Below are 19,846 nucleotides of genomic sequence, written 5' to 3'. Positions count from 1 at the left end.
GGGGAAGCTGGTGTTGGCACTTGCCTGCTCCACTAACCTGGGTCTCAGGATCTCCCCCTGGCATACTGAGGGGCTTGCTGCTGGTTTGCTGAGATGCCTCCTATCCTGTACTGCTCCCCCTTCCTTACACCGACAAAGGCCTTTCCTGTTAATCCCCCAAGCTTCCTGGGCTATAAGACTGCTACGCCCTGTCTTTTTGCTGGCTCAGGGTTTTTCCTGGGTCAATATTTTCTAGGCTTTCAGAAGTCAATACGGGAGGGTGAGAGTGACTTACTTCTTATTCTACCATCTTGGCTCAATAATCTCTATATAATCAAAGTATTTTTATGCCCAATCATCCAACTTAATGACTGGCATATGTTAACACGTAATTGATAATGCTAGCATGTTCTTCTCTAAGGTTACCTTGCAGCTACTCTGTATGTATCTTGTTTATACCTATTTATGTACATACTGTCTCCCTCATTAGAATGTAATCCACTTGAGGGCAGGGACTATTATAGGTTTTTCTTTGTATCCCTTAGAGTTAGTACAGGGTTTGACACATAGAAAGGCTAAATAAAAGTTAACTGGTTGACTGATTATGACAGAATTCTAGTAAATCAAAATCATTCTAACAATCCTTTGAATCATAATGTAATGGGATCAATCATTGCACTATTTTTTGCAAAATGCTTTCAAGTTTTATGAGTAATATTCCTACACGACTTAAAAAAAAGACAAAACCTAAACACAATGGATGAAAAATGTCTATTGTCCAGATCACGGAATGCTGATAAAAGGTCAATTCATTGAATTAACAAAGGTGAATGCATACACCTGGAACAAGCCTGCAAACTGAGTTGGGCCCATGATTGTATAGAAGGAAGAAAGTAAGTTAGATTGAATTTGGGAAGTTGACCAGTACTTTTAATAATCCATTCTCTTCAGTCACCCTTCCTCCTTGAGGAAAATAAACAAACAAACAAAATGCCTAATTGTAATAATTTTTTTCTTAAATTTCCTCTTCATTTGCTGCAAGCTGTTTTTAATTCAATGTTCTTTTTGTTTTCAATTGTATTAATCTCTTCTAATCAATCTGTTACCAAGGCCTGTCAAATGTACTTTTGCAACATATCTTGAATGCATATTCTCTCTTCTGTTTGAATGCACATTTCCCTTCTCTCCCATGATATTGCTAATACCCTGGTGCAAGTCCTTAATTCCTTCTGCCTGGATTTTAGCAATAGTTTGCTGGTTGTTCTGTCTGCCACAAGTCTCTCTCTACTCCAGTCAGGCCTCCATTCAGTGATTTTCCTAAAGCATAGGTCTGACTATGTCACTCCCCTATTCAATAAACCCGAGTCACTCCTTATTACCTGTAAGATAAAATAGAAAATCCTCTGCATGACATTAAAAGCCCTTATTAACCTACTCCTCTGCTCCTTTCACCCCAACCTTTCCATTCTTCTTACATACTTTTCAATCGAATGATACTGGTCTCCTTGCATTTCCCTGAACAAGACACTCTACCTCTTGGCTCTGGGCATTTTCTCTGGTCGTCCTGCATACCTGGAATATTCTCCCTCCTCATATTCACATCCTGACTATTCCGGCTTCTTTCAAATTCAAGCTTTCTATAGGACACCTTTTGCAATTGCTCTTACTTCTAGGGTCTTCTCTCTGCTGAATATTTCCCATTTATCTTGTATATAGCTTGTTTGTACATATTTTTTCCCTGTTGTCTCCTCCATTAAACTGTAAGCTTTTTGAGGACAGGATTGTCTTTTGCTTTTCTTTGTATTCCCAGTGCCTATCCAGTATTTGTATCCAAGTGTATCTTTGTATCCAGTAGATATGGTAATCACTTAATAAATGCTTATTAACTGGCTCATTTCAGAATTTCTAATTTGTCATTTAGCTGGGGTTTTTTGATTGACTTATTCAAATTTTTAAAAGTGAATGCCAGATTTATTTGTTCTGGCTCTCTTTGGTTGATGAATGTGTTTAGAGATTTTTTTTTTTGTTAGAACTATTTTAGCTGTACCTTACAAGTTTTGATATGCTGCATGATTTTTAAAGTTTGTTATTAAGGATTTGTTTTTCTTGTTTCTATTTCTGAATGATTCAGAATCTTTAGATTATGTCGTCCCAATCTATCTTTTAATTTTTATTCATGTGTTCTTCAAGTCTTGTCTTTTGATTTTTTCCATTAATTTTCCTTTCACTCCTGCATTTTTGGAGAGAATCTTTGTTTTTGGTTCTAAATTCTTATATTCTCCGATTGAGACTTGGCTCTCTCCTGATGATACCCCTTCCAGTACTTATTGTACTTTTACTCATATCCCTGACTTACTGGTCACTGTGGAGGAGTCAGAATACTCTTTTTCCCCATAGTTACTTCTAGAGGTAGACTCTCCCTCTATTACTCTCATTCAATAACCTCTCCATTGGGGTTCATTCAGTCCATAGCTATCACCTGGTCAAGATTCCAGTTGCTGTTATCTACCTCCAGAACACTTTCCTTCTTTCCCTAATGCATTCTGTGCCTTGTTTAAAATCTTTCTTTCCTCCCTAACTCCTACCTTCAAACTAGGGAACTTCAACATATATATTGCTATTCCCTCAAACACTTTAACTGCCCAATTCTTCCTGAATTTCCTATAACCTACCCTCCACCCTACCCCAGCTACTCACAGAGATGGTCATACACTTGACCTTGTTATCACTGTCAGTTATCCCACTTCCACACTGAAGAACTCCAAAACTCCTTTATTTGACCACAGTATTTTGTTATTCTCTATTTCCTTCTGCTTTGTAATCCTTTACTTTGTTTTTTGTTCTCATCATAACCTCCAATCCTTTAATCCCTCTATTCTTTCCCAGGCCATCAATTCTGTACTAGCCACTTCTCTATCTAACCCCTGAGTGAGCCAGTTCAAACTTATATTATCTTCTATACTTAAGCCCCTTGCCCCTTATCCTATCATCTGTTTTGCCTTGCCAAGCCCCACCCTTGGAGCCCTCCCACCATTTACTGTCTTCACTCCTATGTAAGAGCTCCTGAATAAAGCTGGAAAAAAAAATCATGAAACTGCTGACTGGGTCTACTACAAATTTGTGTTACATAAGTCCAACTAGGCTCTCACTGTAGCAAGGCAATGCTTTTATATCTCCCTAATCAGTTCACTTTCTCACCACAGAAGCTTTTCTTTTCTTTTCTTTTTTTTTTTGAGTGAGCAATCAGGGTTAAATGACTTGCCTAGGATCACACAGCTAGTAAGTGTTATGTGTCTGAGGCTGGATTTGAATTCAGGCCTTCCTGACTCCAGGGCTGGTGCTCTATCCACTGTGCCACCTAGCTGCCCCTCACAGAAGCTTTTCTGAGCCATTTTTTCCCTCTTCAAGCTTCTCATGGCTCTGCCTTCTCCCACCCTCTCAAGTGAGAACCTTGCATCATATTTCACTGAAAAAAGTGAGGCCATTCATGAAGAATTTTCTCTTCTATTATCTTCACTTACATCATGCAGATGTCTTCCCCCTCTACCTTTACATCTCACATGAAGAGTTTAACCTCTCCTTGCTGAGGCTCTACATGAATGACTGATACCATTCTAGCCTGTTTTTTCTGATATATTGCTCCCTATATTATCTGCACTCTCATTAGTTTTCAATCTCTTCCTGTCTACTGGCTGCTTTTCCTTGCTGCCTACAAACATACCCATATTTCCCCCATTCTGAAAAACAAAACAAAACAAAAACAAAACAAAACAAAACAAAACCCCAAATAACAAACAACAAAACCACCCTCGCTTGATCTGTTCATTTCTGCAAAGCTATTATTCTATATCTCTTCTCCATTTCATGTCTAAATTCCTTGAGAAGGCCATCTACAATTGTCTCCACATTAATCCCTTTCACTGTGTTAATTTTCTAGAGTCTGACTTTTGACCTCATCATCAACTGAAACTTCTCTCTCTAAAGTTAAAAATGATCTCTTAATTGCCTAACCTAATGACCTTTTTTCATTTGTCATCCCTCTTGACCTTTGACACTGTTGATGACTCTTTTCTTCTTGATGTTCTCTCTCTCTCTAGCTTTTAGTGAAACTGCTCATTTCTGGTTCTCCTTCTACCTGTCTATCTGATCCTTCTTAGTTCCCTTTGCTGCATCTTCATTCAGGTAATACCTGCTAACAATGGAGGTGCCCCATAGTGGGATCCCTCTTCTTTTCTCCCTCTACAATACTTTGCTTGATGATCTTATAAGCTCCCATGAATTCAATTATCTCTGTGATGCTCAGATCTATTTATCGAGCCCTAACTTTTCTCCTGACCTCCAATCTTATATCTCCAGATGTCTATTGGACATCTTGAATTCAGTATCTCACACTCAGCATGTACAGAACAGAACCCAAGTTCCACTCAGCAGTCCAAGTGATCTTCCCAAAGTGCAGGTCTAACCATGTTACCCCTCTTCCCCTCATTCAACAAACTCCAGTGTCTCCCTATTGCCTTCAGGAGCAAATCTAAAATCATGTTTGGCTTTTAAAGCCCTTCACAAACTGGTCCCTTTCTACTTTTGCAGTTCTCTTACATTTGACTTCCTTCTATGTACTCTGCGATTCAGTGACATTAATTTTCTTTTTGTTTCTCATTCAAGACATTCCATCTATTGACAACATGCATTTTCACCATCTGTTCCCATACCTAGTATGGACTCATTCCTCCTTTCTACCTCCTGCCTTCCTTGGCTTCCCTCAAGTCTTAGTGAAATTCTCACCTTCTGAAAGAAGCTTTTCTTGGACCTTGTAATGTTAATACCTTCCCTGACTTCCACTTTATCCTGAATATATCCTTATGTATGGTTGTTTACAGGTTGAATTCCCCACTAAATTGGGAGCTCTTTGAGGGTAGGAACTGTTTTCGCTTTTCTTTGTATCCCCAGTACTTACTGTTCTTGGCACGTAATAAGGACTCAACAAATGCTTATTGACTGGAATTCTTGGTTAGTCTTATTAATTGCTTTATTTAAGAGCTCCAATTTCCATAATTAAAAAAATACTTTCTGGAGTCTCAATGCAGATCGAAACATAGTATTTTCTCTTTTTTGTGGTTGTTTTTTTCTCTTTTGCTCTGATTCTTCTTTTACAACATGACTAATGTGGAAATATATTTAATATGATTGTATACATATAGTCTATATCAGATTGCTTGCTATCTTGGGGAGGAGAGGGGAAGGAGGGAGAACAAAAAATTTGGAATTCAAAATCTTATAAAAGTGAATGTTGAAAACTGTTTACATGTAATTGGAATAAAACAAAATACTATTAAGTGGAAAAAATATTTGCACTTAATTCTCTGAATGATCTTTTCTACCATTCTTGGGGTTCTTTGAATTATTACATTGTTCTAGGGGCTGTTGCAGAATTTATTGTAATACTTTCAACTTTTGCAGGGGGTTGTGATGTAGACCCCTTTGCTGTGAAATGATTGTTTATTGAGATGGCTCTTTCATTTGATTTTCTGGTTCTTACATCTCAGGCAACTGGTGATCTTTAACAGATGCTCTGGTGATTTTTCTATTGTTCTCTTGCTATAAATGGGCTTATTACCATCAGTACTTTTGCTTCTGTATGTTCTGTGATTAGGGGCCTCTCTCTTAGCCCTGTGGCTGACCTTGGTGGGACACAGTAAAGGTTTGGGGGAGAATATCCTGAGCTACTGCTGGGGTGAAGTACTTAGAAATTGTTGCAATTTGGCCCCTTTTCCACCTTTCTCTTTGTCCTTATGCTGACTGCTTGTTTGCTCTTGTACAGTATTAAATAGCTGTAATTAGTGCTGCATCTTTCTGGTCCTCCTTGAAAAGTGGAAGCACTTCTGTGCACCAAAGGCTCTATACTTTTCCACAGTCATTCCCTTTCCTTCCTCTTGAGCCTTGGGTCTGGTCTATTTCATTGATTTTAACCTGCTATGTGACCTGGGCTTTCCACAGGACTTTACCCCTAAATCCACGTCTAAACTGAACCTGCTATTTGGGATGCAGTACCTTCCTCTCAGGTGCAAGATAAAGATTCTCTATGTGTGTATGGATTGGGGGGATGGAGATGGGGTGGAAAGGAAGGAGGAGGAAGAAGCATGCCCAGGATCTAAATGCTTGCAGAGGCTGGTGAGCTGGTCTTCAGTTATTTTTTCTTTATGAGTTGTCTTGGGTCAACTTCTGTTGTCACTAGCTTGCTGCATTTTGGGGTCCTTTTCTTGCTTATTTGGGGTTGTGAGGAACAAGCTGCATCCTAGGTTACCTCTCATTCTACCATCTGCCCTCACTATATAATAAACATCATTTAAAAGGTACACAGAGTTGCCATTGTATTTATGAGAAGAATCAGAAGACTCTGAAAAGACATGCAGGTCACTAATAATGATATACAGTATAAACAGAGCATACTCACTCATGGTGATGGGAATCAGGGGAAAAGTGAACCATTCTCTTGTTACTTACTGGGCCAGATGTAGCAACCTGAAGACATCAAACAAAACAAGAAGAAAAGAGTTATAAAAGAGTTTGCAAAAAGACAGTAAATAATGGGAGACTACATGACATCTAAAATGGATAAAATAACACAGAAGAAAATGTTCTAAAAAAAGTCCCCAGAGTCTAATAAATAACTAGTGAATGAAAGTCTGACCATTTTTATGAGCTGGGCATTTACTGTTTTCCTGGCTTATAGGATAGTAGTTTGGGACTATTTTTTAAAAGTACATTTAAAAATAATGTTTTATAATATCGAGAACCAAACCATTGGTCTTTTTATTTGAGAATATTGTTCCACTGACCATATATTTAACTTTATTTGGAAAAAAATGGTTTTACTTAATTAGGTTTTTGTTGACCACCTTGTATTTCATAGACTATATGCATAGTTCATTTATAAATATAAGTAACGCCTGTTATAATGCACACATTTAAATGCATACACTAGCTTAAATCACCAAATGTGTTCTTTTTTTACACATTAAAAAAAGCTAAGAAATAATGTATATTATCTTCTCACTTACAAAAAACAAAATGCATTTCACTAATAAAAAGAAAGCCTTATTTCTCTATTCATAGACTCAAATCAAACCATTACAAGAAGCCATAGGATCAATCTAGAATTAGAATGCCCTCTTGATTACTTAATTCATTTCTTGCATTCCTTAGAAAACCTTTTACATCTTATTAATTAGAAAGATTTGTGAGATCCACACATTCCAAATCTAGAAATATTAATATTGCACAATACAATGAATAAGTTCATCCCCACTGTATCAGAGTACATGTTTGCAAGGATGGACACCATCAAAACATTATGAATTTCTGGTATTATCTGCTATACTCAGGCTAATATCCTGTAATTATGGAAGTACTACTTAAGATACTAGGATTTAAAAAGGCATGGTGATGCAGCAGATAGCTGAAAAAACACAAAGAACACAAAACTGAAACGATATTGTCTTTCATTTGGGTAAAAAGGTAGATGGCAAAGAGGCTTCAAAATTCCAAAAGCTAAAACATTTTAAATATTCACTGCTGCTGATGCTAAGAACCAAATGGTTACTTGGGAACCATAGGTAAACATGTAGCTCAATTCCAGGATTACCTCCAGTGTTCATCTCAAAATGAGGTTTTCATGCTATTCCAGGGGGTATCCCTGGCATACAGTAATCCATTTTCTACACTGTGGCTGTGAGAAAAGCCGACTGGGCCTATGTCATGCTTTGTTACAGGTTCATGATCACATTATCTCATGGTGGACCTGACACTTTTATTCAGTTTACAGTATGTTCTGTGTACAGGCAACTTATTTCCTTTGCCAGGGCTGCTGACAACCTTTTCCACACTATATTAATCTTGTTTACTGACTTTATCTTGGTACAAATATCAGAAAACTGAACTTTTTATCTCATGGAAAAAATAAACAACATGTTGACAGAAGCAGAAGCTATTTTCTGGACTCAAATTGCTTGTTTACCTGCAGCAATACTTATGGAAAAATGTTTAAGTCTTGATCTGGCTTGAAAAACATAATCCAAAATTTAATAAATGAAGAAATCTCACATGAATCCATGTGATAAATTGCCAGGTGAAACAATATATCTGAACATAATACCACTGAATTTGTAATTAATTTATACAATAATATAAATGTAAGCTTTCAATCTAGTCACAAACAATCAGACAGTGAATTTCTCAGATCTCTCATATATATATATAATATATATAATATATATATATATCTATATATCTATATCTCAGTCCATTTCAATTGTTGGAAAAACCACAAAAGATTTACAGCATGAAATGAAAATTTTTAAGTACTTCTATCTAATTGATACTTTTATTGTTTTTCCCATAGTGAACTGAAGTAATACTCTACTGTTATTTTAAATGCATTTAAAACAATCATTCACAAGCATTTATTAAGCCCTGCTATGTGTCAGGATTGTGCTAAATTCCAGGATACAAAGAAGGCAAAAACATTCTGTGCTCTAAAGGAGTCTCTGCTAATGGAAGAAACACACACACACACACACACACACACACACAAATAGATGAGAGCTAATTCCTAAGAGAAGGCATAAGCAATATTTGGAGAGGGAATTGGGACAGGAAATGCTCTTGCAGGTAGGATTTTACGTGAGTCTTGAGGTTCAGTCAGGCAAAATTCATGGAGTCTGGAGGTAGATGGAGTTTCATGTGTATGGAACAGCAAGAAATTCATTATCTTTTGATGTAGAATATGTGGAGGGTAGTTTAATGGAAGAAAACTGGGAAGGTAGGAAGGGGACAAGTTTGAAGAGTTTTAAAAGTCAGTCAGAGTTGGGTATGGTAGGGTACTCCCATACTCCCTGTTACTGGAGAGACTCAGGCTGGTAAACTGCCTGACTTTGGTAGCTCAGAGTTAGAGGATGTCTGCACTAAGTCTAGCACCAATATGATGATCCCCAATCAGGACTGGGAATGGCTGCAAAGGATGCATTGCTGAGAGGAGAGAATCATGGTGTATGGAGACCAACTAAGAGATTATCATAGTCTAGACGAGAGCTGTAAAACATCCTGAACTAGAATATTTGTCATGGAAGTGGAGAAAAAGGAGAAGATGTGAAAGATGTTGTGGAAACAGAATACCAAGACTGGGATGCAATTAGACATGAGAGATTAGGGAGAAGAAAGCAACAAACAGCTATTACCAGGAGTGTGAGATTTAATCAAGGAAGAAGAAAGAATTTCTATGAAACAATAAGAGCCCAGTGGAATCAGATAAAATGAATCTGAACTGGATTCACTGGACATAATTCTGTGACTTCTCTAATTCAGCAGGTTGGCAGGAACTGAAAAAGCAGATTATGATTAGAAAGGAAAACTTCAGTGTTCAAGACCATGGAGATTGTACAGTTTTGCCTGAACACTGAGTTTTTATTTCCTGTCCGACTCTTTATGACTCCATTTGGAGTTTTCTTGGCAAAGATACTGTAGTGGTTTGCCATTTCCATCTCTGGCTCATTTTATAGATGAGGAAACTGAGGCAAACAGGGCTAAGTGACTTGCCCAGGGTCACACAATTAGCTGGTGTCTGAGGTCAGATTTGAACTCAGGAAAAAGAGTCTTTTTGATTCCAGGCCCGACACACTATCCACTGTACCACCTAGGTGAATGAAAAGAATGTTTAAATTATGACCTTGTTTATGTGGGTTACTGAGGGAGAGTGGAGATGAAGGCCACAAGAGTTCATAAATTGGATCAGGATATGATTCGGGAGTTTGCTAGCCACAGGAAAAGGAATATACCACTTGACACAGTACTGTTCTGAAGTCTGTTATGATGAAGGCCTTTAAGAAATCCCCTAATATGTACTGCGGATCCAGTTCTAAGGTTACTATGACATTAAATTTTGCTGAAAAGCATAATTAGGCTTCAGAGTTCTATAAACTTTCAAAATGGTAACCAAAAGGATTTTAGTAGCAGGTAAAACCTCTAGCATTTTTCTAAAAAATAAAATGAGAATGAATACAGTAACTGGAATTACTAATAAACAAAACACCAAAACCTAACAAATGAAAATTCAAAGTTAATAGTGAGGCACTATGATACAGTGGAAAAAACACTGGATTTGGAATCATTAAAACTAAATTTAAATGCTCAGCTTCTTCAGCTGAAAAATAAGGAGTTTGAAGTAGATGATTTCTAAGGTCCTTTTTATATCTAAATTCTATGATCCTAAAATAAGTAGAAGGGATTTATGGTACAAAAGTATCCTTTGCTTTAAAATAATTTAAAGCATTATTCTTTGACAGAGTTTAAAGAGTCTTAAGTAGACTAACTCTGTTGAGTATAAAAAAGATATCATCTGAGGCCTAGACACAAGATAGTGCTTCCTCTACTACTTCTGTAGCAGGGGAAAAGGGCAGGGCAAAAGGGATAGAAGGAGAGGGAAGCAAGACAAGTCATGGAATATCTTAAAATGTTCAAAAGACTTTCCCCTGAAAATGTAATCCATACAATCCATAATAAAAAAAAAAAAACAACCAAATAGTCTATAGAACCATAATCTATCAAAGATCTATTTTAATGTCAGATAAAATTATTAATCCTGCTAAATAGTACAGTACAGTGAGATGTTTTGATTTTTTTCCAAAAAGAGATAGTAATCTTTTCTTGGAAAAGATTAAAAGTTAACAAGTTCATATTACTTTGAATATACAGGAAAAGGAATACTCAATCCTGTCAGAATTATCAAGCAAAAACTAATTATATTTGGTACGAACAGATAGAAGAGTTATTCTACAATCTAATCCTTGCTATTTGTTACTACTTGCGAGACTAGTATTTACATAATTAGCTACCATTTATTGTAAAACTAACCTTACACATTACATCTTATACTTTCCTAGACATAGGAAGTACATTTTCTAATAACAAGATCTGATTAAAACAACAACAACAACAACAACAACAACAACAACAACAACAACAACAACAACAACAACAACAACAACAACAACTGGGCAGCTAGGTGGGGGAGTGGATATAATTCTGGCCTTGGAATCAGGAGGACCTGAGTTCAAATCTGGCCTCAGACACTTGACATTTACTAGCTGTGTGACCCCTGGGTAAGTCACTTAACCCTGATTGCCTCACCAAAATAAAGCAAAAACAACAACAACAACACAACAAAAACTTTCAATACTCATGCAACGATCAATATAAAAAATTACTTTAGTATAAGCTCAATTCAAAAGATAAGGTTGGTTATATTCAGGTTAGATAGTTGTAAGATCCAGAATAAGAGTAATTTTTGTATTATAGGACTTAGTTTCTGAAGTGGGAATAATTATTTTAGTATGTACTTATATATTAAGACTACATATTCGAAGTTTCACGTACCATAAGATTTTTTTTTAAACAATTAAGGTATCAATCACAATAAACAGGTGTTTATAATGGAAACCAACACATTTAAATACAATAGCAATAATGACATTATAATAATTTCTAAGGTCCGTAATTATCAATTTATAACCAAAACATACCTAAATGTCCTTAAAGACAGGAAAAAAAAAACTATTCCTTACAGTTTATTAGCTCTGTTAAAAGCAATGTTTCTTTCTTATCAACCATTTATTATTACCAATTTTATAACTTGACTCACAAGCCTGGCAGAAATAGCTTCCTTCACATCTGACTTTACTTCTTTATTAACCAAATTCTCTGAAGTATGATCTTAGAAACATATCTCTGACTCTTTTCCTTTAATCTTCTCCATCTCTATCCCACTCTTCTGCATCCACAAAAATGAATAAATAATTACCTAAATCTGGCCAATTTTTATGACACAATGATTTTAATATAAAGGAATAATAAGAAGCTTTATAAATGCTGTGTGGTTTTCAATTTGATTTTATACCTTAGATTCTTTAGTTATGTAAAAAGGTACCATGCAGACATCTCTCTCCTTTCACTTAACAATAGTCCGCCCTCATCTCCCTAACTGATTTTCTATTATGATTTTATTCACCCTTCAAATGCTCTCTTGCTCCAGTGCCTACTATGATAATCACAGAAGGTGATAGGCTGCCGTCCCAAAGAAGGTTTTTCTTGAATAGGCCATTCTTGTAGTTCTCTGATGCTTATTCAATCACATTTCTTCTCCCTCTTGGCTTTAGGTTTCCATGGTACAACTACTCCACCAATGACTCCTTGCCAGTTTGTCAAAATCCAGAAGTTTGCTGCTACTTCTTATGATTCTTAATCTGACAGTATTTCTTTGAATTGAAATACTCTTTGAATGTTCAACAAATATGTGCTAAATCTATACAAGTGACAAGTATTGAGGAGAAGTCAACAAAAGAGATAGGATTCAAAATGCTGAAACCATTTAATAGACAATTTAAAAATTTGCCTGTAGTAAACTCACGCTAAACAAAGGGATAGCCTCCTTTTAAAGTCATATTTTTGGCCTAGGAAATTCAATACTTTGTAAACAGGAAGAAAAGTTTTTCTTTTGTTTATATTAAAATCAAATTAACAACATGGTCCTAACAATCTAGTATTTAGCTGCCTCATAATTACTTGTTCTAATTCTCTTGATATTTATACTATGTATAACATATATGTATCTCCCTTGTTTGAATGTAAACTCCTTTAAGAATAGGGATTGTTTTATTCTTTAAATTTGTGTCCCTGTTAAGTAGTCACTGAATAAATGCTCATTGATTGAACCAAATAGTATTTCATGAAGAATGAAGCTTAGTGTTTCACAATGGCATTTTGAAAAGTACAAATCCTTAATCAAAAGTATTTAGTAATGCTTTGGCAAAATGAGTAAAAAACAAAAACAAACAAAAAAACCCAACAAACAATAAACAAAAACCAGAACTGTAACTAGCACAGTGTTTTGCTCATGCTTAACAAATACTTTATTCATTCATTCTTTTGAATCCCAGACTGAGCAAAGAACACAAAAAGTCAGAGTTCAATCCAGAGTCAAATCACAAATCTACTCAAAAATCAACACTATATGGCCATACAACTTGAAGAATTTCAGTGATGAATAACTTACTACTCTCTCAAAATAGTCCATTCCATTTTTAGCCACTCTCAGCAGGTAAGTAATTTTATACAATGTTGATCTGAAATCTTCATTCTAACTTCCACATAATGGTTCTAGTTGTCAATGTCTAATTCTTCTAATACTTGAAGTCCTAAGTTTTTTCAACTGGTCCTCATGGGGTATGGTTTTAAGTCAGTTGTTGTTTTGCCAATGTCCTTTCTAGACTATAGTGCCTACTAGAAAGTATTGGGAGCTGGTCCCAATACTCCATATTTGGTCTGACATCTGAAGAGTACAGTGGAACTGCCATCTCTTAAGCATTAGACTAATAATGAAACCTACAATTAATTACATTAGCTATTTTGGCAATATATTAAACTACAGATTTACATTTTGCTTGCTGTCCACTAAAAGCCCTAGCTCTTTTTCACATGAACTGTTCTCTAGCCATACTTTCCCTATCCTGTTCTTGGGGTACAAAAACCAAAACCAAAACCAGACAGCTGCATAACTGCGTGGTGTTACATTGATTTCTACTAAGTTTTAACTGGTTAGAGTCAGTATATTATTTCATGTTATGGAAATGTTTTTGGACCTGAATCTGGTAATCAATTAAAGCATTTTGCCAAGTGTTGGGAATATGTGGATATAAACAAAACAAAGCACTTAAATTATCTCAAGTGAGATAGCATATACACGTACAAGTATAGGTATATATGAAATACATCTAAAATAAATACAAGGTCCGTTATTATATTTAGTTAATTCTTTCAGGAGCATGCCATCTATAAGTCTGGTAAGATTTCATCTAAATCACTGATAAAAAATGTGAGACAGAACAGAGTCCAACTCCCTTTGAGACCTCCTTCTGGGTTGCCATAAATTCCTTAGTCAACACTCTCAGTTCTGTAAGCCAACCAACTCTGAATTCATCTCTTTATTAGCTTTCTCTCCACATAATTTCATCTTGTCCACAGAGATACTGTGAAACTTTGCCGCATGCCTTGTACACTATGTTCACATACACCATGTGTATCAAGTCTATGACATTTCCTTGATCCTAAATAAACTAGTATAGCAAAACAATAGAAAGAGAAAAAGAGGTTACTCTACCATGACTTATTCTTAATGAACCCATGTTGTTTCATAATGCTTACCTTCTTTCTTCCTAAGTACTCTCCAGCCATCTTTTGCCTTATCACAGTGCCTGGCACAAATGTTTACTGATGATCATCTGTGATAATTTGTTCTGTAATTTCATCAGGAATAAACAAAAAGTGCAGAGGCCTAAGTATTTAGAACATTTGCCCGTTTCCAGTCTATCAGCACTGTTCTGATTCACCATAATTGCTTAGAAGAGACTAATAATGACTCAGGAATCACATCTGGAAGGTTGTTGTTGTTTTTTTTTTTTAATATACTAGGAGGTATTTCATCTGAACCAGGTGACTTGAACTCATTTTGAGGCAACTACATGATCTCTTACCATCTCTTTACTTATCTTATTCTATTCTCTATCTTTACTAGTCTGAAGATATTTCCTTGGTAAAGAAAACAAAGATATGGGTCAAAGAATTCCAACTACTCTCCTTCATAATTATCATACTCCAGAATCTTAAATCTTACTCTTCCCCAAATGTAATTTTGTAAGCTCTTTTTTTTTAATCATTTTTGGCATTTGTCAAAAACCTTAGTCTATGATGGATCTTTGCCTTCCTGATACTATTCTTGAAAGACCTTGCCAAACTTATATTTTAAACTGTTACTTATCCTCGTTTCCATATTTTGCATGTCTGCTTTTAAAATCTGAGTCTGTTTAGTCATTTTCCCATTCCCAATACAGACCTTTCTTCCACAATGGACTTAATTATGATCATGTACTCAGAATTTCATTCTTGAGAGTATTCCTTACCTCTTGGGCCAACTTTACTTTCAGTGTCTTAGGTTATAAAATTCTAACATTTTGAAATCCACTTTACCTATTCTAAAGCCTAGGGAACATGCCAGACTGTGCTAAGTTTTACCTCCCTTTTATATTATAAACTTTAGGATGGCATGGTCACTAACTCACAAAGTACTGTCATCTCTACTTTATCAACCTGTTCTTCTTTCCTGGAATGAGGTAGAGAAGAATAGTGCTCCTCATCTCTTCTATCTTCTTAAAGATAAAATTATTAATAGTATAAGAAATGTCTTCTTAACTTCTCTGATTTTTGAAGCGAGATCTCTATGCCAGATAGTTGAAATTTCCAATTATAATGATAGCCTAATTTTCTGTGAACTTTAAAAACTATTAAGAATTCATCATCCAACTTCTTCAATTGGTTTAGAATATTGTATACTTTTTAGCTCTCTACTGCCTCTTTATCCCTCCTTTAATAATTATACAAACGCCCTCTTCTCTCCTACTACCCTCAGGCTTATGAATGATGTCATCAGTCATTATTTTTTTATTGTACATTATTACTATGCCTCTCCGAGTTGATCTATTTTTCTAAAAGAGTATTATTCCACAACTGTATTACAATCATGAGTCAAATGTCAACAAGTTTCCATGATACCCCTGGGTTATTTTTACCATTTATGTTAAAGTCTTTAGTTTAACTTACTACCCACTTATTATGGTCTCTACTGAATCATCACCTAACACCACCAGTATCTCATCTTTGACATTCATTTTTTTAAAAAAATTGAGCTTCAAATTCTTTCCCTCCCTTCAAACCTTACCGCCACCCACTGAGAAGGCAAGCAATATGATATCAGTTATCATGTGAAGTTATGCAAAACATATTTCCATATTAGCCATGTTGCAAAAAAAAAAACCACAAGAAAAATAAAGTAAAAAAAAAAGATGTTTCAATCTGCAATTGGAGTTCATTAGTTTTCTCTCTGGATATGAATAGTATTTCCATCATAAGTCCTTTGGAATTGTCTTGGATCACCATCTTCATGAGAGCAGCTAAATGCTTCACAGCTGATCATCCTTACAATTTTGCTGTTACTGTGTAAAAGTTCTTCTGGTTCTCCTCACTTCACTTTGCATCAATTCATATAAACCTTCCCAGGTTATTCTGAAACCATCTGGTTCATCATTTCTCACAGCACAACAGTATTCTATCATGAGCATATAGTATAACTTGTTCAGCTATTCCCATACTGATGCATATTCTCTCAATTTCCAACTCTTTGCCACCACAAAAAGAACTGCTATACATATTTTTGCACATATCTTTTTCCTTTTTCTTTGATCTTTCTGGCATACAGACCCAGCAGTGGTACTGCTGAGTTAAATGGTAGGCACACTTTCATAGCTCTTTGGGCAAAGTTCCAAATCATTTTCTAGAATGGTTGGACCAGTTCACAGCTCCACCAATAGTGTATCAGTGTACCTATTTTTCTACATCCCCTCCAGCATTTGTCATTTTCCTTTTCTATCATGTTAGTCAATCTGATACGTGTAAGGCAGTACTTCAAAGTTGTTTTAATTGGCATTTCTTTAATCAATAGGAATTCAGAGGATTTTTTCATATGATGGTTGATAACTTTGATAATTAATAATTTTGGCTGTCAAATATTTTTCCCTTGTTAAAATACAAGGAAGGCTGCAGTGATACCTGAGCTGATCCTTAATGGAAGAAAAGGATATTGAGAAGTAGAGCAAAGAAGGGAGTGGGCACAGAGCTCAGCCTATTCCAATGCATAGATATGAGAAGATAGTTCAGTGATTAATGAAGGCTGATGAAAGTTAAAGAAACAAAGACTAGTTTTACTTCAATCCTTCCAGTATGTATGACTTCATGCTTTAAAGTCTGCAAGCCATTTTGCTCATAAAACAAGTATTATGGTCCTCATCCTTTAGATGAGGAAATAGAGGATGTGACAAGAGGTTAAGTCATCTGCTTCCTGTCATAGGGCCAGTAAATGGTACAGCCAGGACTCCAACCTAGGTCTCTGACTCTATGTCTACTGTCTTTACCTTATTACCATGCTACCTCTCTTACTCTAAGTGATATCGTGTTAGTGAAAAAGCATTTAAGCTGCTTGTAAAGCTAACTTTAAAGGGGAAAAAAAAGGTTTAAGGGATATTATCTATCTATCTATCTATCTATCTCTCAATCATTCTGGATAAGTGCAAGAACATGAATGATATTTCATGAATAGGTACAATGTTTTTAATGAATATTCATAAAATATAGTCTGCAAAACATGTTCATACATATTTTAGTTTCGCAATAACCTTGCAAAGTAATAAGAACTGGTCTTGTTTCTTCAATTTTACAGATGAAAAAAACAAGCTTCACGGAGTTCAAATATCTAACTCAAGACTATAAAGCCAGTTATATGACAAAGTGGGGACAAGATTCCAGGTCTTCTTTTTTAGTTTGTTGTTTTTTCCACTCATAACAATCATCCCTTCATACAGAAAAATAAATATAAAGGCAAGAACTTTTAGATTCCTGGAAACTATTAGGTCAGACCTCTAGGAAACCTCTAAGACTAGAATTAGTATATACCCCTGGAAAAGTTCTATAGTAGAATCATATACCCAGCAACAATTTATTCCTCTCCCACTCCTTCTCATGATAACTGCTGTGGAGTTTTAGAGTATTTCTAGAGTACAGGGCTAGAAAGAGATGAGAGGGCAAGGTTGGATGATCCAAAGGAATATTAAAGCTGAGCTTCAAAGCTTGAGAAATGGGCTTTCTATTATTCTTGCCTGGTACCCAGAATTTGCAGGAAATTTAATCATTCAAAGGTACTAAGGGCTACGGTGGGGGTAGGAGTGGCAACTGGGGAAAGAGGAAGCAAATCATGCTGAGAACTCTAAAGAAACTGAGAAAATTAAGTTACCTGGGAAATTTACTCAAATCAAATATCAATCTAAAAGTGAGATTAGAGGTAAAAACCAGAAAAGTATTATAAAGGACCAAGAAAGCACAGGAAATGAAGCACAGAGAGGCACTAGGCTTTCCTTTCATTGGAGATAGTCTTTCTAGGCAGGAATTGGTACATGTGTCACAGAGAAAATACTATCCTTGTAGTTGCCAGCTTCACATTAAGCTGTGAGTAAAGACATACATTATATTTTCTAGCACTACTGGTTTGTGATCTCCTTTAATACAAACTTCAGAATGTGAATCATACTATACTTGTATGTAGGTTTGTAAAATAAAAGTACACATTCTGTAGAGATGCACATGTATGTATTATATGTATGGTATTATTAGCAACTGCTGCTAAAATATAAACCAAATCATTACCCTAAAATCTATAGATTTATCAGTTTTTTCATTTAAAAAATAAGTCAGCATTAATTATTTAGTTTAGAATTACTAGTTTAGTAGAATAAGCCCATTTCTAATAATTACTAGCATAAATTCACATTTCCTATATAAATTACTAATAAGGGATTTAAATGCTTTAATACAAAGGATTAATCAATGTATTATTAAAAATAAATATAGCAACTTTTCTTATGTAGATCCGTGACAATGAGTGTTCCATGAGACAATAGGAAACTGAAAACTAAATTGTGCTTCCAACAATACTCAGGCCTTTTGCAGGAGACAGCAGAGAGTTTCAATTCAGTAGTTAGTTTTAGTAGCAAGCTGTGAGTGGCCTCTACTGGCTGACCAAAGGTTTCATAAGTCACTAAGCTTTTGGGATCATACCCTACCTGTAAAATTATTGAAAGCTTCAGGAAAATAAGAGTATGTTCTTTATATTTTAACATGAAAACCATCATACACAAGGACTTAAACCTAATCTTAAGAGCATGCTTAATGAAAAAGACTATGTTAGGTCAACCTATTGCTACTATTAAGTGTTTCTTTCTCATTAAGAATTTGTATACATGTTAATTTAAAATAATTTATTCTAAATTCACCTGTTATAAAGGTATATAAGTTTTTTTTAAAATCTGGTTCATTCATACAATTCTTATTGATGTTAACCATTTTATTGCTGTCTGTAAACTGGTGAATTTCTTATATAATACCTAACGTAATTTGGTGCAATAAGGAAACAATAAAAATATTTAGAAGTTTTAATATTTTAATTATAAACATTTAATTCAAGATTTGCTATATAAAGAGCCCTTTAGAAATCTCATATTAGTATTATTCTAAAAATTCTCTTCATGTTAGGGAACTATTAGTAATTTTTGATTTAGATTCTTCTAAATATAAAATTGCAAGTTTGAGTTCATATTCTTCCTTCCCACCTTCTGATCATTTAATTTGTATTTTATTAAAAGGGATTATCATCAAATATTTCTAATTATCATTCATAAAAAAAGTTATTGTTCTTACACGTATCAGTATTCCAGTATATTTCTATCCTCATTTCAGAATTCAGTCCTATTATCTTGCCTGCTCAAAATTGTTCAGAGGGTTATCTAGCTGACATATAAGATAACCTTCCATCTCACTAGATACCACTGGGATATGACATACTGACCCAGGGTAAGCCCTTATTATTAGCCTAAGATACATAGCACATAAAAGAAGCCCCTTGTCAAAGAATTTGCTTTAAAATCTTTGATCCTGTACAAACAAAATATTTTAAAAACTATGTTCAAATTTGTTAAGATCAGACAATAAATGAGAATTTCTGGTTGCATTGTGACTTTTTAGCTGTCTTTAAAAGTTAGGATGGAAAAATCAGGAATTTCAGAAAATGGAGAAATTGTGTATTGTTTTTGGTTCATACTTTTATAAAGATTTTTCTCTAAAGAACAAAACCCCTCACATTCAATAATCTTAGTCAAAAGGA

The 19,846-nt window shown here is 35.1% G+C and overlaps 1 protein-coding gene across 1 annotated transcript in view; it reads right to left on the bottom strand.

Annotated features, from left to right (window-relative positions):
- The window catches only part of GPATCH2 (G-patch domain containing 2), a 272,302-nt gene that overhangs the window by 102,264 nt on the left and 150,192 nt on the right, over positions 1 to 19,846 (bottom strand). The window contains exon 6 of the mRNA XM_027871257.1: positions 6,431 to 6,498. Within this exon, the coding sequence (XP_027727058.1) occupies positions 6,431 to 6,498 (68 nt within the window). The remainder of the gene's footprint in view (positions 1 to 6,430; positions 6,499 to 19,846) is intronic.

The sequence above is a fragment of the Vombatus ursinus genome, unplaced genomic scaffold, assembly GCF_900497805.2.
Source record: "Vombatus ursinus unplaced genomic scaffold, bare-nosed wombat genome assembly UNPS02014798.1, whole genome shotgun sequence".
NCBI lineage: Eukaryota > Metazoa > Chordata > Mammalia > Diprotodontia > Vombatidae > Vombatus > Vombatus ursinus.
This window is presented reverse-complemented; position numbering and strand designations above follow the sequence as displayed.